Genomic DNA, 25,000 nt, shown 5'->3' with positions numbered 1-25,000 from the left:
TGACCGCTGCTCACGATTGCACAACAAACCAACATTCAGCCAGGTTGGTATCCCAAAACTCTTTTCCTAACGCGTATGTTTTATATTATGATGTATTTTTATTTGTTTTTTGTATTTCTTATTTCTTATTATATTGTATTTCTTATTTTTATTATGTTGTAGTTCTTATTTGTGTCCAGTTTCAAAAAGTCCTCATACATATGTTTTAATTTAACATTTTATACTTTTTATAACTGTGATTTCTGCAGACGATCTTGATTCAGAACATCTACCGTAATCCCCAGAACAGTGCCCAGACAGCAGACGCCTCTCGCTGTAAGTAAAAACATATCTCTGGAAGTATTGTTTAGAAATAGTATTTTTTAGTTGTAGCTCTTCAATAGATATATAACTGGTTCTTGGTACTTCCGTTTGGTTACCTGGAGATATGTTATCTCTGATTAGACAAGCCGCAATAAACTCCATTCATTCACACATTCATGATTACGAAGCAATACGCTCCTCTGTGAAAGACCTTTTAGTAGCGATTCCTGTTTGTTTAGTGTAAACAAGCTTCCTTTAGCCAAAGCTGATAAGACTATTGTGCATTTCACAGTATTGCCAATAATTTAATATATTGCTTCATGGTTTTATTTATTAATCATTACACATCTCACAATGATTTGCAGGATTTAAAATACATATCCAAAACACATCAACATGGCAACCATTCCAAACTTCTTGTATAGTTTGTCACCCTTCCAAACTCTAATCATATTTTTCCTCCCCAGCTCTAAGCATTGGTGGATTTTTGTCACAAAAGTTTACGTTTTGTATTTCAGACCATTCCCCTCTTGAACATTTACCTTCATTACCTTGAAATCTCTGCCCAGTCTGCCGATGGTTTACACTGTAAGTCTTCCCTTTATCTGCAGGACCCTCTGGCACTGACTGCTCTTGATTTAAAATAACACGTCCCAGTGGATTGGACCTAATTTGGCTTAGGGCAGAGTGGACCATGTCATTTCCTGGACATAGTAACTATCCACATGCTGTTTGGCATGTTTGTTTTATGGCCCATATGCTGATGAAACATGTCACAGAACTGTAATCTCTTCTGGTGACAGTTAAAGAAATTAGCAGTATGTTTTGTTCCTGCAGATGGTCCGTGCTAAGCAGTTTTAATTATCACTTCTAAACTGTGCTGTGTTTTACTGTGTTCAACTAGACTGTTTACATTTTTCAGGTGCTGTCAGCGATGTGGAAATGCAGGAGCACTATGATGAGTTCTTTGAGGTCAGTGGCCTTTTTCCCCATTTTCATGGCCCACTTTGTATTTTTTTGGATTTCATGACGTCAGATGAGCCTGTTATCTACCAGTCAAAAGACAGACTGACCCAAAGTGGTTAAAACTAATCCAGTTTAAATTGATTAGATCATTTTTTTGTTGATGTTGCGTTCTAATGCTTCTGTGTTTTAAATAGGAGGTGTTCACAGAAATGGAGGAAAAATATGGAGAGGTGGAGGAAATGAACGTCTGTGACAACCTTGGCGATCACCTCGTGGGCAATGTTTATGTTAAGGTAACTGTCAATGCTTGTTTTTTTCCCCCCAAATGTATATTTTGATGCTAAATGGGACTTTTGTAATGTAGTTTCGTCGTGAGGAAGATGCAGAGAAAGCAGTCATGGACCTGAATAATCGGTGGTTTAATGCGCAGCCTATCCACGCGGAACTGTCCCCTGTCACTGACTTCAGGGAAGCCTGCTGTCGGCAGTATGAAATGGGGTCAGTATCTTCAACGTACTTTCTCACTGTTGAGTTTGGACAGTTATGAACACTCCAGTTGACCAAGGTTCACACAGAACTGCATATGTCAATACTGTCAATTTATGAAGAATAGTAATGTCTGAAGTAGGGACACAACAGTACTCCATATGAGACTGAATCGTTCGATACTGATGTCAGTTTGATACATGTCGCCCTTATTTCTTGGTTCAAGATGTGTGTCTAATTAAATGACACTTTCTCCATATTAGCCTTTGCATTCGCTAGGCTTGGTCTTGATGATGAGACATGGTATGTAACCAAACTAAAGCAAAAGAACACAGAGAACATAATTGTATAACGTTTCAGTTTGACTCTTTATGCTCATAAATCCTGCTTATCTATCAGTTTTGTGTATTGTGTGTATTTTGTATCCAAGTGATTTCCCTTGTGGATCAATAAAGTTTGTTGTCTAAGTAAGGATCGAAGTAAATGACCACAGCAGTGTGGTCATTGTCACGTTTTGTACCAAATGGAGAGATAATGTTATCCTTGTATTGTTGTTGTGAACTCCTTTTATGAGTGCGGCAGTAACTTTCCACTGGTGGTTTACGATGAGCTTGGTTCAAATGTGGGTATTGGTAAGATGGTCTGGCATACTCTTTAACATGTTTGGAATTTGGCACAAGTGCCAGAATGCTTTAAGCATTTCTGTTTTTGTGTTAAACAGGGAATGCACTCGAGGTGGATTCTGCAATTTTATGCATCTGAAACCTATTTCAAGGGAACTTCGAAGGGAGTTGTACGGACGGCGAAGGAAAAGGTAAAAATGTATTTAAATTGTTTAAAATATGCTTTGAAGAAAAGTGTCCAAAGAATGTAATGTTTGTTGTCCCACCAGGCACAGGTCTCGCTCTCGTTCTAGGGAGCGACGTTCTCGCTCCAGGGATCGGCGGAGGGACCGTGAGAAGCGCAGATCGAGGGATCGGGAGCGCTCTGGAAGATTCTAAAGGAAGCAAAACTGTCCAAAATCTTGCCCAATTATCCATAGCTGTAACAACAGTTATTTTCTTTTTTTGTGAATTGTTAACTGTTTTCCTTTTATTCCCTTTTTTTAAAGATCGAGCTTGTGTCGCTTTCTCAATAAAAACAGATTTGTAACTCTGTGTTTTTTTGGTTTTATCTTATCTTTTTTTATTTTTTTATTGCATAGTGGAAAAAATATTACTTTTGTTCTGTGGCAGGAAAAAAAAAGAATAGTCATAATACTGATAACAGATGTGAAGCTTTCAAGATGTCTCATGCGCCCAGGTTCAAGTTGCATGTGCCAATAAAAAGTAAACACATGCTGAACACTATTTGTACACCACTGCGTTTTCCCAAACCTTATTGAGAAAGCGCCCCTTTGATTGGCTCAGAAGACCAAACAGACGCCCCCGTCACAACCAATGGGATATAGCCATTTAACTTTGCCCACGTCCTCCTCGTTTGACCCACGTGCTTCGTCACGAAAACTGCTGGCTTTGTCGGAAGTTGAACACTCCGCAGTGTTTTCCGAGGCTCACGCTTGCGTCTGTGTTGGCTCGGGTCATTCATCACCGTCGCCTTCAGTAATCAGGTGAGTGAAAAGATGCTCTCGGGCTGTCATCTGAATCGGCTAGGGTAGATGTAGCTACACGTAGCACATGTGATCTTGTATGTGGAGCGGCTAATGCGCTCTTAGACCCCATTCCCGTCACCAGTCTGATGCAATGATGCGCTGCGCAGTCCCGGATCGCATCTCCAACAAAAATAGCTTCAACTCAACAGGAAAATGTCCACTGATGTACCAGTGATGCAGTGTTATTTTAGGGGGATTTGAAAAGAGAAAATTGTTCTTCACTGTTGTCCCTGAATAACCTAACCGGTCTGTTTTATTTTCATTCCAAATATCTTACTCAGTCTATGGCCATCACTCATGTCTAGCCCTGCTATAAACGGCATCCCAGCCATTTACGCGGTTTTAATCTACAAATTTGTGTTTTGTCGTTATAAAATATACAATCCCTTGAGATGGTAATTATGATTTGTGTGGATCTGATTTCTTACATAATACAAATAATTCATCATCATTTTTCCTTAGCTGATCTTGTACTATGGTGTTTGCAATGAGAAGAGTTGAGAGTCGTCTTTAAAGCTGCTGGCTTGTGTGTAAGCCATAATTAGCCTTGACCTCATGGTAGAGTGCGAACGTGAGACCCAAGCAGACCCCTCACGTTTCCATATTGTTTTTATATAACCAACATTCCTGCTGTTCACATTTGCCCCCTTTTATCATGGGTGGATGGGTAGGGTAATCTCTAGTGTGGTCTTTCTCTCTATGTTTTGTAAAAGCCTTGTAAAGCCTTGTAAAAGTTTTAATATGGACTCATGGCATACCATTGCAGATTTAAACCCAGCACTTAATCAGATAAACCACTTTTTGGGACTTCCTAATAAGCATATTCAATTGTCTGGTGTTACTAATACAATAAGATGATTTGTTGAAGTTATTTAATTCCCGTTAGGAAAAAAAAATAAATAAATCTGATCTCCTTATAACCTCAGGTTTCATGTGTTGCTCTAAACATGTATGGGCTGACTCCTGTTCAGTATATATACAGTATAGACCTCTTAAAAGCACAAAATGTAAATATTGTTTTGTTCATTCAAGCAAGATTATGTGGATTGTTCATTAGAGGACTGCTCTTAGTGGCTCCTGTTTGAACTTTCTATTAGTAAAGCTCAACTTAAGATGAGCAAATAGCATTGAACTCACTCACTTGGGTCCTGATTTATCCTCTGCTCCCAATTTTTTTCCAAAGAGCAATTTATTTTATTAGCAATTAACTTAACCTAATAATGATGTTAAAGATAAGATAAACTTTCTTTTAAACAGATAGTGAGTGAGTAACTTCCTTGTTAATATGTTGTAAAGCTCATTGGTTTCAATAGTTGTTTGAGTGAATGATGCAATGTTACCCTAGTCGCACTCTAGGTGCACATTTGAGGCAGAGCTTGTCTGATTTGTTTTATCATCATGACTTTGCTCTAATGATTCAAAACACTCCTTAACGGCTCATTGCATAACAACAGTCATATTGTTGTGTTTAACTGTTTGCTCAGGCCTGACAAGAGTGTGCTACAATTGAAAAGTTGCGTTTGATTAATATGTTTTTGCTTATTTTCAGGTAAAATCATGCCATCAGTTCCTTTGTCCAAAGAGAGCCCGGTGTGCCCACACGCTGCCAAGATCCTGAACGGAGACACCAAACCTTTCCCAATCAACGGTGTGGATAAGTCTAAGCAGGACTTGCCAGCCACAGAGGACACCAGCAGAACTATTCAAATCAACACAAAGACTGGGGCTGTGGAGAGGAAATGGATCCGCCCTGACCTCCCCAGCCGCTGCACCTGGAGCATCGGCGGCTCCAAAGCAGACTCTCCCCACACCCATGTCCCCAAGTCAGTCTAACCTTGTAATGCTTTGTATTACCTGCTTTGCTTGTTTTCCTTATTTCTGGTGAATTCCAACTATTTTGCAGTTTTTTAACAGCTGTTGTCCTACTTTGTTTTCAGGCCGCCTAATCCATCTATTCTGCCAACGATCCTCCATCGTATTGGAGATACTCCCCTTGTGCGCATCAACAAGATCCCCAAAGCTTTTGGACTCAAATGTGAAATCTGTGAGTCATCCTCTAACCTTTTTTTTTTTTTTTTTTTTTTTTTTCAAGGCGTGACTGACTGGTAAACAAAATCTCAACATGTTTCCTCTTGCTTAACATTTTTATTCCAGTGGCAAAGTGTGAGTTCTTCAACGCTGGAGGCAGTGTAAAGGACAGGATCAGCCTGCGCATGGTGGAAGATGCAGAGAGAGCAGGGATCCTTAAGCCTGGAGACACAATTATTGAGCCAACTTCTGGAAATACAGGTGCTTGACCGTTTGAAGTCATCCAGGGAGCTTTTAGTTATATTCTAAAATGTGTGTTCTTTCTAGGAATTGGGTTGGCTCTGGCTGCTGCTGTGAAAGGCTATCGCTGCATCATTGTCATGCCTGAAAAAATGAGCATGGAGAAGGTGAAGATTAAAGTTTTGTTGCTTTACATGTTCATGTTTTTTTCATTAGCACTAAAATACTATGTTCTGTGTGCAGGTGGATGTTCTGAGAGCTCTTGGAGCTGAAATTGTCCGTACACCCACTAGTGCCCGCTTTGACTCCCCTGAGTCTCATGTGGGCGTGGCCTGGCGTCTGAAGAACGAGATCCCAAACTCGCACATCCTGGACCAATACCGTAATGCCAGCAACCCTCTGGCCCACTATGACACCACTGCCGAGGAGATCCTGGCTCAGTGTGATGGTATGTCATGTGCATTGTCAAATAATATGCTCATTCTAAATTAGAACATCAATTTATCTTCTTTTTTATATTAAATAGGTAAAATTGACATGCTGGTAGCCGGTGCAGGAACAGGAGGGACCATTACAGGCATTGCACGTAAACTGAAGGAACGCTGCCCTAATGTCAAAGTATGTTGTCCTTGTGCACCACTGCCAGTTCTTTGTTACAGTTTATTAAGAGTTCACCCAGACCAGTGCTCGACAGCACTAAGCAGGCTTCTGTTCAATCTTCTAAAGAATGGTTTATTTTCTTAACAGATTGTTGGAGTTGACCCAGAAGGTTCTATTCTGGCCGAGCCTGAGGAGCTTAACAAAACCGACAAAACTCAGTACGAGGTGGAGGGCATCGGGTACGACTTTATCCCCACAGTGCTCGACAGATCAGTGAGTTCAGCACTTTTTCCTCATGTTACTTTTTATTTTTAATTATTATTACCACTATAGTGTGATGTGTAAGCTACTGTGCCCAAATAATTTTTGTGGATCAATAAAGTTAAGTCTGAGTCTAAGTATGACATGCTTTCACAGGTTATTGACATGTGGTACAAATCCAACGATGAGGAGTCTTTTAACATGTCTCGAATGCTGATCAGAGAGGAGGGATTGCTGTGCGGTAAATGCTACCACTTCTTAAATAATGGCCCTCTTCAAGAATGTAATGCAAGATTTTTAACCTTTTTAAAATCCTATTACAGGAGGTAGCTCTGGCACGGCTATGGCTGCTGCAGTGAATGTTGCCAAAGAACTCAAAGAAGGCCAGCGCTGTGTTGTGATCTTGCCAGACTCTATCCGAAATTACATGTAAGATACTCAGTTACAAACTAGAGCAGAGCAAGGTTGAAGTAACTTGATATTAACAGCAACTTGAGACTTCTTCAAGCCTAAACTAATAATAATTTGTTTTTGTCCTTTTAAGGTCCAAGTTTCTGAGTGACAAGTGGATGGTTCAGAAGGGCTTCCTAAGTGAGGAGGACTTGATGGTGAAAAAACCTTGGTATGTGCTGAACTTTTTAGTGTCCCGTGTTAAAATTTTGTTTACAAAAATAAAACTCTTGTTCTTTTTTGCAGGTGGTGGAACCTGAAACTGCAGGGTCTGAACTTGTCAGCTCCGCTAACTGTACTGCCAAGTGTCACCTGCCAAAAGACAATAAAAATCCTTAAAGAGAAAGGATTCGACCAAGCCCCTGTAGTGGATGAGGCAGGGTGAGTTTCACTTTTTAAAGCAGAAAAAATATATGTATATTTAGTGTTGTCTGTAGTCATTTCTGATTCTCTCTCCAGCATGATCCTCGGGATGGTGACTTTGGGGAACATGTTGGCCTCCATTCTTGCAGGGAAAATCAGGATCTCAGACCCAGTCAGCAAAGTGATCTACAAGCAGTTCAAACAAGTGAGAATTATATTTTTATGAAGTTTAAGCATCTAAAAAGGATTGAGTTTCTAATTACTTCTAAATTCTCAGGTTCATCTGACTGACAGCCTGGGGAAAGTATCACGCATTCTGGAGACTGACCATTTTGCTCTGGTCGTACATGAACAGATTCAATGTAAGTTTATTAGCATGAAGTACTGGTAGGCCCGTGAACTATTAAAGCTTTGACTTTGGCGCCATCTACTGGTTAAATAACCGTTAGAAAAAAATTACAACGTTTGTTGCACTAAATAAGCATAACATTTGGCCAGGCTCTATATGCATATTCTGTGAGGGTTTGTAATTGGGTCTAATAACCTAAGAATGATTATTCAGCTAGACTGCAGAATTTAGACTGAGGAATTTGAATAACTTGTACCCACGTAATTGTTGTTGACCATTATACAAATAATTTAAGTCTAGTACTGTTGATTAGGACAAGAGAACATTTGATGCAGATTATGGTTAAAGAGGGCATTTATAACATGTTTGGGTGTCAGACAATATCACAATAGTTCTGTTCTTTTACTTAATGTTTACTTTCTTGAATATGACTGTAATATTCACATATATTTCCCTGTTTGTTTTATACCAGACCTGACAGACGGCTCCCCCTCCTTGAAGCAGATGGTTTTTGGTGTGGTAACGGCTGTGGACTTGCTCAACTTCGTCACATATCGGGAAAGGAGAGAGCGCTCTATGTCAGAATCAACTGATGAGATGTGACTGGCAGAAATTGTTTTGTTATAAACATACAAATAGTTTAGAGGCAATGTTTGAGGGTTTCATTTTCATTGAGAATAGTTTAACTTTTGATTTCTTTCTATATTAAATTACATTTTAAAGTCTTGATGCTACTTGAAGATTGTGTGGAAATGTAGGGCATTGTTTACTTTGAATATTACATTTCTCATAGCTTCAGAAGTCTTGTCTAGAAAGTACCTTTATTACTCATTGTGGCCTTGTGTATCCATAAACCATTAGGCCTACATACATGTCTTATTTTGTTACATTAGATATGTGAATTTCTGCTGTATATAGGCATATTATTTTCTTGTTATTATTTTCTGCATTTCTTTATGTATATGCTATACATTTGTGAGATAATCATGTGAGATGATCAGACTTGAGTGTGTATGTGAGCTGTAGGCTGAATACCACTCTAAGAGGATGTGGCTGTGTTTTCTTTTACACTTTGAGCCTGGTTGTGTCTGGATTTAAATGCAATGTGATCTTTTTAATGAATGTAATAAATAATGAATAAATGGAATTAATTAAACAATACATTTTAGATGGCTGAATGATATTTATCGACATGCTTATACCTGCCATGTGTTGGCGCATACACTGCACAACAGATGACGTGACTCTATTGTTGTGATAAGCTTAAATTAAAGGATAATTTGGCCCAGTGTAATGGCTAGCGCCGACACGCCGGTACTGTACGTTGTTAGAGCCAATCAGTGTTGTGAGTGCAAAAGTGCAGTGTGTTGGTCAGGTGGCGTGTGTGTTGTGTGCTGCTGCTACGAGCAGGGCTAGACAGCCAGTATGGCGGAGCAGGGCACTGTGTACGACCTGAAGAGGCTTGAACAACAATTACAGACTTTGTTCAGCCGTTTCACGTACAATGATTTACAAGCCGATAGCAAACCTTTCTGCTCGAGCTTTTGCAAGGTAAGAAATGTTATTTTAGACCTGTGACAGTATAGTTGTCATAAATAAGAGTGCATATTGTTAGCGACTCCCCTCCCCCAGAACTCACAAGATTGCTACTTGTAGCCCTGGGATGGCTAACAACTATTGCTAGTGTTGTTATCTAAGAAAAAATACATTACGGCAGTGACTTTTAGGTATTAATGTCGCACCAAGAATCATATTTACACAAGGTTGTTTGTGCATACGTGTGAATACACTATTTAAACTGTCACAAAGCTGGCTACATGGCTAGCTAGCTAGCTAACAGTGCAAATTCTGACTAGATCCAGATCCAGCTAGCCAGCAATTGACTCAAAAGTTGTGTTCATTAGTGGATCTTAAGCTTAATTTAATAATTGAATAGTCTATACACCTCTTATTTACTACGCAATACTCTTCTAGATTACTGAGTTGATGTCTCTTTGAAGCATACTATGGTTTCCTTTTGTTTTATTAAACACTTTTCATCATTTTACTGTAGCCTAACCTTTTTAGCTAAAGTTTATTTTGCTACATCAAATGGCCACCAGTTCTACAATGCACTAGACACAACATACTGTCCCCAGTGTCTGATGAACAGTAAAGGACTAAGTGGTGTAAAACAGTGTATTTAGACATTAGGTTGTTAGTGTCTTGTAGGCTATAGCCTTGAACACACGCAGGAGAAAACTGCTGGGGGAGTGTCCAGTTTTAGCACTGGACTTTGCAGTGGTTTGTGGTATAGATGACAAGTGGGCATGTACTGTACATAGCTTTAGGCAGCCTTGTGCAGGAGCATCCACTGCAAACTGTCAAAGTCTACAAGGCTCTTATGTGACTGCATCGCATCCATTTTACATCCTGCAAAACCATACCACTTTGGTTCAGGAGCCAGTGCTAATAAGTGTGCACTCTGTGTTTATTTAATATTTTTATTTTATATGCAAGTTGCACACGCACAGCTGCTCTACCACTGAGCCCAGCCACAGCCCCGTCACTGTTCTACACCTGTGTTGTTTCTTTGTCTGCAGCTGGTGGAATATTATGCATCGCGTTGGAAGGTGCCACTGCCACAGCTCAGGATCCTGGAGAGGGCTCTATGCTGCTTCACCCAGGCCTCTGTGTTCTTCACAGTGAACTGTGATCACGTGCTCCATACACTCAGCAGTCTTGCCTTGTGAGTAGACAACCCAAAAGCTCCAGTTTTTACTTCAGTACAACTATGGTTTATTTATGTGGGTGATGTATTGAACACACGTGTTTCCTCTACAGAAGTATTTTTGAGTTGCTGCTTTTCTTTGACCAGAGGGACTTTGATCAAGATCCTTTAAAAAAGATCACCGTTACATTCCAGGTGAGAAATCATCAATGATTTTGACTAGACCCAAAAAACAGAATGATTTAATTATTTCATCTGCTTTTTCCAGGAATGTTGCTCGGCCCTTGTGAAATATCAGAATGTTCACTTGCTTCAGGTGGAGCGATTGCTTAGAGCTGGTGGGCCTTGGGCAAGCCCAACTTTACATGCCATTCTCAGTGAATCTACTTTACCTCAGACAGAAGGTAAAACATGATATTTTCTTCTCTGTCTCTACATAGATTGGAATTGGGCTGTTTTTGTATAACTTGTTCTTACTGTTTTCTCATAGTGGAAGATTGCATCAGCTCTGAGCCTCCTATTTTCTTTGAGCTGCGAGTGCGTTACCTTCTGTCGTGTCAGCGGCTTCCTGAGGCTCAGGCCCTGGCCAAGTGTTGTGCTCAGCATCCCTCAGTTGGGCAGCACTTGTTCTTCTACCAGGTCTACCTCACCGGGCTTTACAAAACATCACAGCATGAATGCCTACTTGAGGAGGTTAGTTTAAATCAATTGCTTCACCTTTGATTTGAGCTACTCTGTGTTAAGTGCAATACTTGTTCTTGTTTACTCAGTTGGTGGACTTCAGTGGGAAAGATGCAGTGAACTTTTTGTGTAGTTTGGAGAGTGAAGAAAATGATGAGCTACTGCTGGACTTCAGCAGAGCATTTCTCTCTCTACAGCTGTGCAGAGGAGACATGCACTTTTTGTGGTAAGTGACTTTATTTAGCTCATATAATATTTTTGAATAATATTATTTTTTTATTTTTATTTTAAAGTGACTTGGTCTCTATATGGGGCCGACTTCACCGCCGATTAAAAACATCAAAAGAATTTCTTCTTGAAGAGTGTGAACAGCTGATTTTGTCTGCCACCAATGTCAATGCTATTTTTCCATTTATTCGTGTCATAATACATGAGGTGAACTGTTAATTCGAAAGTTAATTTCAGAAATAGTTTTCATATATTCATTTAATACTTATTTTTCTTGTCTTTTCCAGTTGAGTGAAGAGGGTGTACAGTTCTGTGTGGAGCTATGTGCTAATGCCCTGCGCTCTTGCCTTCCCTGTGATGTCATCACAAAGTCTCTAATTTACAAAACGATGGCAAGCCTTGTGCCCAACGACCTGGAGATCTGCCGCGCATGTGCCCTCCTCGTTTTTTTTCTGGAGCGCTCTGTTGAGGCTTATAAGATGGTATACATTTTATATATGCATCCTGATCAGGAATATCATGTTGATTGCTGTCCAATTGGAAATCGTGTTCGCTTTGAAACGCTGCAGGTAAGTGCCTGTTCAAATAGGACAGCCTGGTGTGGAAGTATCATTATAGTAATTTTTACCATTTTGTTTTGTTTAGACTCTGAAGAAGGATTTATACTTTGACCCAGAGTTCTGGAACCTTATTGCTTTGAGGACAAACTGTTTGAAACTTATGAATGAGAAAGTGTTGAGTGCTGCTCTAGTGGAAATCATGGAAGAAAAGTGGGTCCCTAGCTACTGCCGCAAAGAGAACAGTTCTTCATCAAGCAGATCAAAAAGCACCAAGGAAAATGCAATGGCCAAGAAAAAGAAACTACATAAAGGAGACCAACAAAAGGATGGCAAAGATAAAGCCCCTGCAAAGAAAGTAGGAAGACCTCGACTCAATAAACACCTCCCCCTGAAAAAGAAGGGAAACCAAGGTACAAAGCAATGGAAGGACACGTCTTCAGAACCGATGCGGCGCTCCTCGTTTTGGCAGCTGGACAGACTACACCACAACAGAGCTTTGGATTATTGGGAAAACAGGCGTACCACTCGGCTTTCTGAGAGAGTCCCAGCCAAACGCATGATCAGAACTCCAAAGTGGCTTCTGGAAGACTCAGGAACTTTAGATAAGAACGCTCCTCTGTTGAGGAGGACAGTACCCAAGTTTACCATACTTACCTCTCAGAAGGAGGAATGTGGTAGTCAAGAACAACACAAAACAGAAAGTGAAATCCGAATTGGAAAATGAGAAGAAACAACAAAAAGAAGTACCATCGGATTCCCAAACTGACTCCACTGCTCCACAAGTGGTTTTGGAGCTATCATTGCCAGATAATGAACTATTGGGTATGTTTAATGATGAGCCCTGCAACAGACACAGAGGCCTGCCCCAAATGTTGTTTTACAAGCCAACTGTCAAAGTTCCCTCCGAAACTTTGCCTGAGAAAGCTAGCTTGAGAGATGAAGTTATACTCAAAGCACAAGACGCAACCTCTTTCTTTCAAATGCTACACTGTTATGCCCGTAAACCAAAAGGGAAAAAGGTCTGGACAAAAACACAAGGCTCATCTTCAACTATAACTCGCTCTTCAGGACAACTAGACCCCCCGAATAAGGAGCAGCTCAGTGATAAATCTGCAGTGGAGATGAAAGTCACCATCTCATCACAAACGCCACAAGTGACAGATAAAATTCTCAGGAGCACTAGGGAAAAATGCGAGCTGCCGGAAAAGACCGTTGTAACGAAAGACGCAGATATAGCAATTGAACCCAAAATCACTGGGTCGGCTTCATTGGTCGCAGCTATTTCGGAGTCTGATGTTGAGGTGGAAGTCAAAGTTGCTGCTCACAACAGGCACTCCCCAAAACTAGAGAAAACCCTTTGCACCATAGAACATATTTCAAATACAAACTCAAATGTGCCAAGACCTGAAAAGGATCAAATTAGTTATCCTCTTCCACCAGTTTCCACCAATGAGGAGCCGACATGTCAGGATCCTGTTGTTACAAATCAGGTAGCCCTTGTAAATGGAACACCAAACAAAGAAGACTTAACTTCAACAGAAAATAGTCCAGTACCCAAAGACAAACCCACTGTGGAAGTTGACAGCACGTCTAAATTGGAAGCAAAAAATATTGTCACTCAAAAAACAATCGACAATGCAAACAAATTGCCTGCTATAACAGTAGAAACAGCGATCAAAACTGAAATGCCCCAAAATCAAGAAGACTTTAAAGACACAGTGGAAGTTAACAGTGCCCCTACAGAGTCCAAAATTGAGAAGGATAATTTGGATAAAACAACTTCTGCTCCTCCTTCAGATACAGCCTGGGAAGATGATGGTTTTGATCCAATGGAGCCGCAGCCAGAATGCGAAGAATCCAAACTGGAATTCTGTTGCCACTTCTGTCACAAAGACGTCAAAGGCCGTCATTTGGTAGCGCACGCCATGTTTCACTATCGCAAAGACGAGTGCATGTTCTGTGGGGTCACTTTCAGAAACAACCTCAAAGCGATGATTCACCTGTCCAACCACCTGGAGAAGCTCAAGAAGCTCCAAAACCCCACCGCTGCCAAATCCCCGGAGAAACCCAGGACCAAAGATAAACAAAAACATAAAACTGGGAATGTTAAAATGTCCAGCAAAACCAAAACGGTGTTGAATGAGAAAAGAGGGAGGAAAAAGAAACCAATCCCACCAGTCAGAAAATTAAGATCTGGCTACAAATTTCGACATGCTATGCAACAAGAACAAGGCAGTTCAAAGGATATGATGAGCAAAGCCCCAATACATAAAGCAAATGGACATTTTGGAAGGAGGAAAGAGAATGACAGTTTAATTACAAAAACAAGACTACGACGAAGAAGTCATGAAATTGATCAAAATAATGGAAGTGAGCATAATGTTGCTGTTAAAATTGAAAAAGAGGAGCCTGTGCTTATTTCATCTGAACCGAAACTTAAACAAAAGAAGAAATCTAAAGTAAAGAAACAATGGGAAATCAACAAAAACATTGATTCTCGGGACAAGTTGTGCTGCCCAGTGGATGGATGCCAGTGGTTCACAGTTAAAAACCAAGTAGCGCTTTTTGTGCACCACGCATTGGAGGACCACTACTCCAACACAAGACCTCTGGAGTTAGCTTTTCACATGTCAAACAACAAGTGTAGCATTTGTAAACGAGTATTGTATAGCTTTGAGCATTTCCAGCATCATGTGGAAAGACACAGATTCGTACCACGTCACCCATGTCCTCATAAAGGGTGCACCGCCAGGTTTAAAACTACAATAGAGATGAGGAGACACGCAAGAAAGCACAGCCCACTGCAGGCTATGTGCTGCCTCCCTGGCTGTCCCAAACTCTTCATCTGTCTATGGCAACTCATCCTGCACGAGAAGGACCACTATTCCATAAGGTCGAAAGCAACGCAAAAGGAAAAGCCAGAAAGGACCCAAATAAAGCAAGAGAAACAAGAGGATGTAACTAAAAAGAACAATAAGTCGAATAAAAATGTTTCTTCTAGTTCCATCTCCAAATCACATTCTAATGATACAAAAAAGACAAAAGATTCTACTATTCACAAAAAGAAGTTATCTGCACAGTCTGCCGCTGCTACAAGGCTACTGCAAAAGTTAAGAAAAAGGCAAATTATCAAAAACAACATGGTGAACAACCAGCAAATCGCTCACAAAATTGTGTCTTCAGTGGGAAAACCAAATAACAAATTGCATCACTCATTACAAAAGAAGGGAAACCGATCAAAACAATGCTTATCTAGCAAAGTGCTTCCTCCTAGACAAGCAAAAACCTCCCTAAACAATAGTAGCAAAATCATTCAATCACAGAAAGAATCAAAAACATCAGTAGTCCATAAACGAAAAGAAAAAGAGGGTGAGAAAAATACAGCTAGACCCAAAGCAAAAGTTGACGAGCCTGAAAGCGTTGCTAAGATCCGCTCAACTGGAAAGATTCTGAAAAGAAATTCAAATTTCATTTCTGAAAGGGCAAAATCTGCTGGAAAGGTTGAACCAGCAGCTCCGGTTGTGGACAGGCCCGTCATGGAGGAAAATGCAAATATGGATACCACAGACACAACTGATAATATGGTACCAGTCAGTGATACCAAGAGCTCAAATGACAGTTCAGAAGATATGGAAATGGCCATCTGTAAGGAGGAGACTTCTAATATTGTGGAGATTGTTGCTTTTCAGTGTGAAGTGAATAAAACGTCAAAAACCACAAGCGATGGGTCAAAAATAGTTGTTGAAAATGTGAATGAAGTATTGGCACAAAATGAACATATAGAGGATGAACATGCACCAGTTGTGAAAAATGTGACAGAAACAAAAATTATAGACACTGAGACCTTCAGAGTTGAAAAATATGAGCGAGAATCTGCAGCAGATTTTGACAATTCAGAGCTGAAGAAATTAAAAATGACCATAACAGATTCTTCAGAAATCGACCCTATAAACTGCGTCACCATTGTAAATACAGATGAGGTGAATGAAGTGGTGCCAGGAAAAGTTACTGAAGAAAATTCCAACATGGCTGACTCAATTTCCTCTTCAAAAATCCCAATTAATCCCCTTATTATTATGCCCTTAGTACAAAATGTAGCATCACCACAAAATGCTGAAGGAGGAGACTTGAGGCTTGAAACTACTGACCATGTCACTGAGCCACCCCCTGTTACAAGTGAATCAGAATTTATGCAAGATTCAAATGAAGAGAGTGCACTGACAAAAATGGCAGACACATCCACAGATAATACTAATCACAGCGTGTTTGAAAACATGACAGAAATGAAGAAATGTGAGCAAACTGCTGCAGATTTAATTATGAACAAGATGGAAAGTACAGATCTGGCAACAAATGAGAAAGAAGCCCAATCTTCTGCTACCACCTCAAAAACTGAACAAGTTGAGCTCAAAGATGTGGAGATGACGACAACTGAAGGTGACTCTGTGCAGATCTCAGTCCAGTCTACAAATGGATCTACTAGCACATCCAATAGTCTGAATGAGAAGTCTGTGGAGAGTGAGAAGAGAAAGTCAAAATTGGGCAACAAAAATGAAATTTTATCTGCACTTAAAACTTTAGTCAAATCCAAAAAGGATAAAACTGATCAAGATAGTCCATCAAAAAGGAAAAATGAAGTTGACAATTCACCAAATGATTCTAAAAAGTTCAAATCGGATACACAAACTGAGGTCGGGCCAGCATCAGTTGAAGAAAGTTCCACTAGTGAAGGAAACCAAGTGCAAACTACAGATTCTGCACCTGCTGCTAATTCTCTAATGTGTGTTAATGTGAATGAAACACCAAAAGAGAAAGACAAAGTTGTTAAAATTAGACAGAAAAATAAAGTAGATCTTAAAATGAAATCCAATTTGACAAACAAGAAAGCTGACAAAAAGCAAACCAAACTTGAGAAGAAACCTGGAAATGCTATTAAAAATGACAAGACCTCTAAGAAAATGAAAAAAGAAAAGTCAAAATCAGAAACTAAAACTGTCAAACCAAAATCTCATAAAATTCCCGCAAAAACAACTGATTCAGAAGTGTCCCTCTCCAGCTCCAGTGAAGTCAACGGTGAACCTGTTCCCACCGACGGAAACAGCCAAACGAGTATTAAGCAAGGTAGTAGCGATAAGAATGTAAATACAAAGAAAAAGTGTTTTGATAAAGTTAAACCAACAATCCCAAAGAAAGCTGAAGACAAGACCTGCTTAAAAGACCATAGTTTATTTGACTTTGTGCCGGTGGAGGAGGAGAGTCCACTGGCCACGTTTGAAAAAGCTCTTAGCGAATACAAGAAGAAACCGTACATGCGACTTCCAGCCACTGCGTACCTGGAGGAGAGGTTCACCGTCATGCCCAAACGGAGAAAAGACATGTCCATGTTCTTTGGGACGTCCCGAAAAGTCCCCAAAACCCCCGAGGCCTCAGCGCAGGTCTCCCAGCAAAGACAACGCTGTGCCAACTGCTTCACCACGTTCAGCAGCGAACAGGAGCTGCAGTGGCATCTCCAACAGAAGTGCTCCAGCCTCTTTGGATTTGACTCTGATGACGAGGGTGAGTGCACAGCAACATTTGTTCCGATATGGCCAATATGTAATCACAATTTTATTTAACCTTATATTCTTCAGTCATGATTTATGTATCTGCTTGTTATTTTTATTTGTTTGAGAGTATTTTTCAGTTTTGTGAACATTTAACAAAGCAGACTCATTTAACACAAAAAACTGTTCTATGCTCCAAACCACATGAAAAAGCATTGGCTGTGGGCACTTAGCATACTATTGAAGTGTAGTATGCTTTTTAAAATACCTGGATCTCAGTTAAATTTTAAATAATTAATTGCCTAGCCTCATTTGGTTACTTTATTTTAGAGTATATTTTACCAATGTATGTAATTGCATTGTAGTAAGGTTTGAGGGTGGGGTTACTCATAATTTATATTTAAATAAAGTACTCATAATTAATGTTAAAATTAATGGCAATTAAAAAATCTTGATAAATTATTTTACATTATGATTTTAAAATGTAAAATATGTAGAATGTCTTGATATTGATCCCCTAATTTTGGTTAGAACAGGTGGGAACAGGAAATGGATTCAAATTCACTTGTTGGGTATCATAAATTCTATAGGGGTGGTATTAAAAACTTTGTTTTTGTTACATATTAAAATTTTGCTTTTTCTCCAGGCACCAGTTGAATGTCTTCTGAAATCTGGATCTCTTTGTATGGTGGATTTAAGCATCCTGAACGAACTCTTCTGTAGGAGAATGTCAGTAACTGTGTTTTTAAACTGGTAAATTGCAGAAGAGACTGCTAAAGCGTGAGTTTTCTGCTGCAGTACGTGACTTGCAGCCTGAGACAATAATGAGCCGCTCTGTGAGAGACTACTGAACAGTGCTGAAGTGCCTGCTCTGGACCTGTGTCTAGCACCTTCACAGGGATTCTACATGAAGTGTTGTGGCTTTAAAACTGGACTAAAGCTGTGAAACCAGACTCTGACTGCTCCTCTATCACTGGGATTTCTATTTTTGCATTTGTAAGCCATAAAATGATTCTATTTTTGCTTTTTTGCACTTGTTTAGTTCATGCTTACAACATCTCTAGCCTTTTATGCATGCCATGTTATTTAAAAAGTTCACAGTATTTAGGCTCAAAGTCTAAACTTCAAGTGGCTCCAGATTCATTGCATCTTCTTTATGAAGGTTTTATCATACATGTTTTATTAAAAACTAAATGTATTTTTGCAGCTGTGCTTGGGTTAAAGAAGGTCTCAGCTACTTTTTCCCTTTGAGTCATTATGTCCAGTAGAGGGCAGACTTCACATTCTCTTGTTGAAAGCATATTAGTCACTGCTGGCTTTTCTATCGGGTACATTTTATAATATGATATGTATTTATTACTGTATTCATGTAAAAATTACTCTTATTTTGGCAATAACCATGATGGATGTGCTCCTTGTCCTTGCTAATTTCTTTTTTTAACATTGGAGCAGCCGCAATTGTAAACTACATTTTATTTCGACTGACATGTCCAGGACCATAGCATCAAGTGATTTACATAAATGGTCTTCTTACGGCACCATATTTTGTAAGTATTACTGGGAGCCACATCATTCTATTTATTTATGCTTTATTTTCTATCTTTTGTAAATATTTGAAGAGTTTCAATAGCTTGCACTGTAAAGGGTGTTGGCATTGGGTTTATATTTTGGTCTTAAAATCTAAAAATAAAATCTCTTACACAAACTTTTTTTTTATTCTAACTCTAGTCATAGCAGAATAATTGAGTGTTTATTATAATTGGCCTTAAACTTTGTCTCCACTTTTAATTGTTTTAATAATATAATGATGATTTGCAGTAGCGACATAACCAGGTGCACTCAAAAGACCTTGGTATTTATGCGTAGTGGCTTGAGGCAGTCTGAGCACGCCTAAACCAAATTTTTCAGTGGAAGAATCTGCATGTCATGGTTGAATCTGAAAAACTACATAATTTCTACTCATTGACGTTGGTCTGTATAAGTCACTACATGATCCTCTTTGCCCAGCAGATCGTAAAGGACAGACACGAGAGCCTCTGCTTTACTTCACTGTGATATTGTTTTATTGTAGCAGACAGACTGGGCTGTGGAGGAGGGGGCCTGAAACAAGATACCATGGGAATACTGCACAGGTGTGTCTACACTACCAAAGTAGATGTTCCATGTTTGGCTGTTTAATGGTTTTATTTCTCTACATAGTACTTGAGCACTAGTGTTGTTCACATTTTTACCCTGAAGTTTAATGCTGAGGTATCCAATTTTAAATCTGGGGGAAATTATTTGCACACAAGTCCCTATTTTTGAGAGTAACTATTAGCCTGCCTAAATCCAGACTGGGAAAAGCATAATCTTGTCTGGCCAGGCTAAACAAGTTTATCTGTACGCTTGCTTATGTTTAACTATAACCTTAGAATTGCAACAACTGTACCACGAATTACTGGCAATAACAATATTTACAAAGGAATTTTTCAGTTTCCATTAAATACAACATTTAACAATCACAAATTTTAAATAAAATATTTACAGTTCATAATACATAAATTACAAGGCTAGGTTTTCCCAAATGTAATGATACTTGATTGGTGATTGAAGGCCTCAAAAAGCATCAATAGGGCCTACAGACAGTCATGGCAAAGAATTAAGCTTTGAAAATATGGGACATTTTTAAGTCTCTTTCGGAACAAGAAAAATCTAGGTACAATACAGTATTGTACTTGGATGGGCCACACACCTATCATTTCTACATAGGACATGCACTGACATCATGTTACGCGTGTAGTGAATACGTCCTCTCAGATATCTCATTTGCTGTCGCCTTGAGCGTATTTAACGCAGTCTGGTGAAAGTATGGAGCGAGCTCTGTTATTATGTTATTCCACTTTCCGTTTCATGCTGCCATGGGGGCTTTAGCGTCCTGCTCCAACACGCCGCCGCAGAGCCTCCTCTGATTGGACAAGCCCGCCTCCTTGTCATGCTTTTTTACACCGCCCCCAGGTATCACCGGGTGCTTCCAGTTACCACTGTGGTATTTACACAGGGCACAGGGCCAAGTGCATCAAACATCCCAGTAAGTTTTAATCAGTAAATCACTTTCCGGGAACTTTTGCTGTAGCATCCTCCAGTGCTGTGTTAGTTCCACTCTGGCCTCATGTAGTTGGGGATGCACTGGCAGACATGGTGGCTGTAGTAAAATCCTGCCTGGCACACTCGTCTGGGCTTCCTGCATGGTAGCCTGTAACAACTGCACAACAAATATACTGTTAAAGTCATGGTAAAAATTCCCATAGACAAGCAAATTGTGTCTTTTGAAAAAAAAAAAATTAAAATATAATCAACCTAATATACGCTATTACTTTTGTATCTGGAGATGTAAAAATCATCATCAAAATGTAAAAATCACCACATAACACTTTATATAAGTATTTCTTATCCTGCTGAGACAGAATTCACCATGTTGAGCCCTTCATTTTCACTTTACTGAACACCATTAAAAGATTGTTTTTTTATGATTCAGTCTTTACACCCACATGCTGTTATCCCCTATCAAAGACTGGAGGTTTTTTCTTCAGTTCATGGAAATGCTGTTGAGTTCTGTTGTTTTCTTGGAAAATGGATGCATCAACAATGAAGACTCCAATATCTGATCCAGTCCACTCTATATGGGATCGACGCCTTGTAACTCTGCTGTTAGAGGAGTTCTAGGAGTTACAGATTGTATTTGTCAGAAAACATTAATTAGGCTTACGTTTTGGACTCCATTGCAGTCTCATATTCTGATCTGGTTGAACTTTCCCATATTTTAGGGTTAATTTTGGGTTAAATAGAGTATACACTGACATGCAAAATTCTATCAGTCTCTTCTCTGGCTGCTTTGCTCACTGTCACCAAGTTCACTCTTTCTGCAGGGCCATGAGGTCAGAGGAGGAGCAGGCCACAGCATGCTGCCTGTGGGAACCGCAACACGCATGAAATGTGCACACAACATGGGTACACATTAGGAAAGCCAAATCTCCATAAAAGGCTGGGACACCAAAGCAACGGAAACAGTAAGGAGATATTTTCTGTCTGAGGAATGTTTGACATGTCCATTGAGAGTTCTGGATGTATCAGCTTCTTTTTTTGGCTTCTGTTTTATTACATATGTGCCAGCTAAGTGGCTGTGACAGCAATTTCTGACATGACTTTATGCCAGTCCGCGTAAACGTAATTTGGGGTTTTCAGAAGAAGGAATAGCTTTGAACTGAGACCCGAAATTGGACAGTTCAGTAAAGGTTCACATTGCCCTTCCAGTTATTGTAGGTGGTTGTATCCGAAAGGGCCTCTGGTGTAAAAACCTACCAAAATCTGTATGTGCTAGGGCAATACTGATAGAATAAAGGGATACATGACAATTCAATATGTTAGGTATGATCCCTTCCCAACTCTAACATACAACTAGGCCTGCCATGATAATTGTATCGACTTATCGTTCAATATATGAAAGCTAGAAAAACATTTTAGGGGTCAGTATTTATCATGTGAACAATTTCTTTGACACTTTTACTACTGGGAGACCATTCTTGGTTTTTTGACTATATGATAAGATTTAAGCTGTAAAATTTTAATTAATAACTGATTCATTACAGATGCAAATTAAGTATGTAAGTGTTCCATTCTTCTATTTATTTATTGTAGCTCATAATTTTGTGACACCATTTTAGTTTTAGAATAGGTTTTGTGGTTTAAATCTGCTCTTGGGTTTTTTTGTCAGTGGCATAAATTTGTTTCAATAATATTATTTATCGTTCAGCAATATATCTTCAAAATTTGTTATGTGACAGGCCTGTACAATGTTGTGGACCCACCTGCATGTGTTGGGGTTGAACCTCTTGCCTTGCCGTAGACAGGTCTGTGGGCTCTCTCTGCACTGACACAGACAAGTGTCAGGGTTCAGGGGCTGGTTACCGGGGCATGTAGCATCACACACGCAACCGCACAGATCCTCGTCCCATCTTTGTCCAGAGGGGCACCACTTCCCCTCTCCCGGACCCTCACACTGACATTCACCTGTAGAAAAGACTATTTATTACCTGAAATAACCAGGACTGAACATATAGCCTGGGTGTCTCTTACAGGTGTCATGGTCCAGTTTCCAGCCCAGGTCACAGCTGGCTTCAGTGAGGCCGTTTCGGCACACACACTCACAAGTCGACTCCTCCAAAACTCTGTTAGGCCCACACAGAGCCAGCAAGCCAGAGTCCAGAACCTCTGAGCAGGAGCGAGAGCAATGATTAGCTGTAGTTTTATGGACGCTCCAAAAATATTTTCAAACACCAGGATTAAGTAATATAGAACTTTTCTGGTGGAGGGTCCATCAAATGCTTTTCTCCATGGTGATGTTATTGCTTTGTCTTGAATGTTACATAGTATGGTATTAAACCTTTCCATCTTCATGGAGACCAAACCAAACCAAGTTACCAACAAATCTGTGGAGAGGCAATCCTGCTCACAGTCAGAATGCCTGTTTTCCTAGGTATTTTTGAGCAATAAAACCACCTGTATTTGAAAGGTAAAGCTGCTTAATATCATACTGTGGAACATGGCAGGCAGCGCAATAACATATCAATAGACAAGAGCAAGGTGACAGAATCCCAACCAAAAAGTAACCCAGTGCTCCTTTATGTGTGTATGTATGTCTGTCTGTTCTTACCTGTCTCTCGCTGGGAGTAGTTGATGGTCTCCATAGAGACACACATGCAGCTGACAGGGTCCCACAGTGAGCCTGCAGCACAGGGAATGTCAGGCGGGGAACACCTACAAACATACAGACATCATATGAACGGTCCAGACATAAATGAACCCAAGTTTCCTGATCTTACTCACAGGTGGTCTGTGGCTCTTCTTATGATGCTGTGCAGAGGCCTCTTGGATAAGCACTCGCATGAAGTGTGGTTGACAAAGGTTACCATGACTACAGCCCTTTCCATGCGGGGTGGGGTAAGCTCCATTAGCTAAAAGAAGAAATGTACTAGTTTGAAGTGCTAGACTATTGTTTAGTATACGCTCTGTATACTTTTTATACTTTGGTTGAGAAAAGAGAAAAAGTTCAGATCTAACCTGGCTGTATAGTAGGCTATTCATATGCAGCCAGTGAGTTAAACGCCATGATGATCAGGTTCCAAAGCTTTTATTATTAAATATTATAAGGTCCTAGCAGTTAACTGAATACAGCAGACAATATGTCTGCCAACATAGATAGTAATCAGATTATTGGGACTCACTGTTTTATTGACCAGAGAATGGCTTGTATTTGTGCAGTAGAAGGCTTCAGTGTTGCAGCATCCTCCACAGCGGTGCAGAGCCACACATCGAGGGAGGTAGAGCTGGCTCGTGGAGTCAGGGTATTCTTTGGAAACCTCAACACACACTTCTCTGGGCTGGCAGGAAGTCTTCTGGATCTCTTCAAGGATCACTACAATACAAACATGTTGGAGCAGCCTACTTCACTCTTGTATGCAATCCAACTTAAGAGATTTAGTTTTTACCTCCTAAAGTTCCATCAAATTTATAAACGGGTTCTGGACGCCACAGATCGTCATCAGGCTGCAGTGGCGGAACAGCAGAGGAAAAAGATGAAGGCCATGACTTCTTCCTCAGACAGTGCTGCAGCAGACTATACTCGGGGAGCAGCAGCTGGAGCAGCTCATCCACACTGGACACTGTGCTGAAATCATCCTCTGTCAGAACAGGGGACTGAAACAACAGCATCAAAATGAGACTCAACTGAGACTAAACCAGTGGAACTAGATCGGGACTAAACCAAGTTTACATAATATGATAGTCGGCTTTACTGAAGTTATAAGCAGTGCCGTCGTTCCGCACACACACTACACACAGTGTGTAGGGTACCAAGTGCTTGCAGGGGCACCACCAAAAAATCATACTCATGATTCCTTGCAAAACTATCCATCCAAAGTGCACGGGGAGAGGTGAGAAGCCAGTGCCAGCCCAAACAGAATCCATCGACCTCTCTCTTTCTGAAATTTTCTCTTTTTAATTTTTATTTAAAGTTCCCTGATTGAATAAATTCTAATGTGCAATTATTTGTACTTATGTGCATTATTTACCAAAGAAATTTGCACATTGTTACTTACAAAATTATATACTTATTCTGTGTTTACAATGTTCAGTTCAGTGTTTAGTCTCAAGTCATTGCTCAGAACTTTGTTTATAATAATGATAGTTGTAGTTAATTATTTATTTATGTATTTTAAATAATTAATTATTTTAACTTCCATGTTTGGTGTATTTGTTTTGGAAATAAAGAGAATCGCACTGATAAATTCTGAATTATTGTTCATTCCGGGCGAGACGGGGCAGGGTGGGCTGGTGGGGCACCATGCTTAGGGCACCCAAATGGCGAGCAACGGCCCTGGATATAAACAGCTACAGCAGGCATATTTGCGGGCTAAACTGACATGTAACTCTACTTGCTCGATTCTTTTAGAGCGAGTTAGTTCACATTTTGTTACTAGCCTATCCACGGTAGGTAAATGGCTAGATTAAATGGTAGCGTTAACTATGAAGCTAAACATTGGCAAA

The 25,000-nt window shown here is 39.9% G+C and overlaps 5 protein-coding genes across 7 annotated transcripts; 4 read left to right on the top strand and 1 right to left on the bottom strand.

Moving 5' to 3' along the window:
- Nucleotides 1–2,907, top strand: LOC110153266 (splicing factor U2AF 35 kDa subunit). Of its 2 annotated transcripts, XM_055160055.1 has the most exons (8): nucleotides 1–43; nucleotides 249–315; nucleotides 822–891; nucleotides 1,226–1,275; nucleotides 1,464–1,562; nucleotides 1,634–1,767; nucleotides 2,477–2,569; nucleotides 2,648–2,907. In XM_055160055.1, exons 4-8 carry the CDS (start codon nucleotides 1,246–1,248, stop codon nucleotides 2,754–2,756), a joined length of 465 nt encoding a protein of 154 aa, XP_055016030.1. In that variant the 5' UTR covers nucleotides 1–43; nucleotides 249–315; nucleotides 822–891; nucleotides 1,226–1,245; the 3' UTR covers nucleotides 2,757–2,907. The 2 variants fall into 2 exon arrangements, with proteins under 2 accessions (XP_055016030.1, XP_055016029.1); XM_055160054.1 differs by lacking the exon at nucleotides 822–891 and having other exon boundaries at nucleotides 7–43.
- Nucleotides 2,908–3,210: 303 nt separating this feature from the next.
- LOC110153311 (cystathionine beta-synthase-like) lies at nucleotides 3,211–8,858 on the top strand. Of its 2 annotated transcripts, none has more exons than XM_020917197.2 (15): nucleotides 3,211–3,364; nucleotides 4,956–5,229; nucleotides 5,344–5,450; nucleotides 5,561–5,695; nucleotides 5,762–5,841; nucleotides 5,918–6,122; nucleotides 6,201–6,292; nucleotides 6,422–6,547; nucleotides 6,692–6,776; nucleotides 6,859–6,964; nucleotides 7,080–7,157; nucleotides 7,232–7,366; nucleotides 7,445–7,553; nucleotides 7,626–7,710; nucleotides 8,170–8,858. In XM_020917197.2, exons 2-15 carry the CDS (start codon nucleotides 4,964–4,966, stop codon nucleotides 8,298–8,300), a joined length of 1,740 nt encoding a protein of 579 aa, XP_020772856.1. In that variant the 5' UTR covers nucleotides 3,211–3,364; nucleotides 4,956–4,963; the 3' UTR covers nucleotides 8,301–8,858. The 2 variants fall into 2 exon arrangements, with proteins under 2 accessions (XP_020772856.1, XP_055016028.1); XM_055160053.1 differs by lacking the exon at nucleotides 3,211–3,364 and adding an exon at nucleotides 3,630–3,652.
- Nucleotides 8,859–9,052: 194 nt separating this feature from the next.
- Nucleotides 9,053–12,600, top strand: LOC110153221 (zinc finger protein 654-like). The gene is made up of 9 exons (XM_020917100.2): nucleotides 9,053–9,248; nucleotides 10,280–10,425; nucleotides 10,521–10,602; nucleotides 10,676–10,811; nucleotides 10,898–11,100; nucleotides 11,178–11,314; nucleotides 11,382–11,523; nucleotides 11,604–11,885; nucleotides 11,962–12,600. Exons 1-9 carry the CDS (start codon nucleotides 9,123–9,125, stop codon nucleotides 12,598–12,600), a joined length of 1,893 nt encoding a protein of 630 aa, XP_020772759.2. The 5' UTR covers nucleotides 9,053–9,122.
- Nucleotides 12,553–19,124, top strand: LOC129410942 (uncharacterized). Its single transcript, XM_055160052.1, has 2 exons — nucleotides 12,553–17,432; nucleotides 18,066–19,124. Exons 1-2 carry the CDS (start codon nucleotides 12,701–12,703, stop codon nucleotides 18,074–18,076), a joined length of 4,743 nt encoding a protein of 1,580 aa, XP_055016027.1. The 5' UTR covers nucleotides 12,553–12,700; the 3' UTR covers nucleotides 18,077–19,124.
- A 396-nt stretch (nucleotides 19,125–19,520) lies between these two features.
- Nucleotides 19,521–24,151, bottom strand: LOC110153300 (vascular endothelial growth factor C-like; the record flags this gene model as incomplete). The annotated part of the gene is made up of 7 exons (XM_055160051.1): nucleotides 19,521–20,660; nucleotides 22,264–22,465; nucleotides 22,532–22,666; nucleotides 23,109–23,212; nucleotides 23,282–23,409; nucleotides 23,680–23,870; nucleotides 23,944–24,151. Coding segments are annotated over 7 exons (1,080 nt in total), but the record flags the coding sequence as incomplete, so codon positions are not given.
- Between the last annotated feature and the right edge of the window lie 849 nt (nucleotides 24,152–25,000).

This window comes from Boleophthalmus pectinirostris, unplaced genomic scaffold (genome assembly GCF_026225935.1).
Source record: "Boleophthalmus pectinirostris isolate CB_2022bp ecotype Guang Dong unplaced genomic scaffold, ASM2622593v1 HiC_scaffold_293, whole genome shotgun sequence".
Classification (NCBI taxonomy): Eukaryota; Metazoa; Chordata; class Actinopteri; order Gobiiformes; family Gobiidae; genus Boleophthalmus; species Boleophthalmus pectinirostris.
The sequence above is the reverse complement of the archived record's forward strand: the minus strand, read 5'-3'. Positions and strand labels throughout refer to the sequence as shown.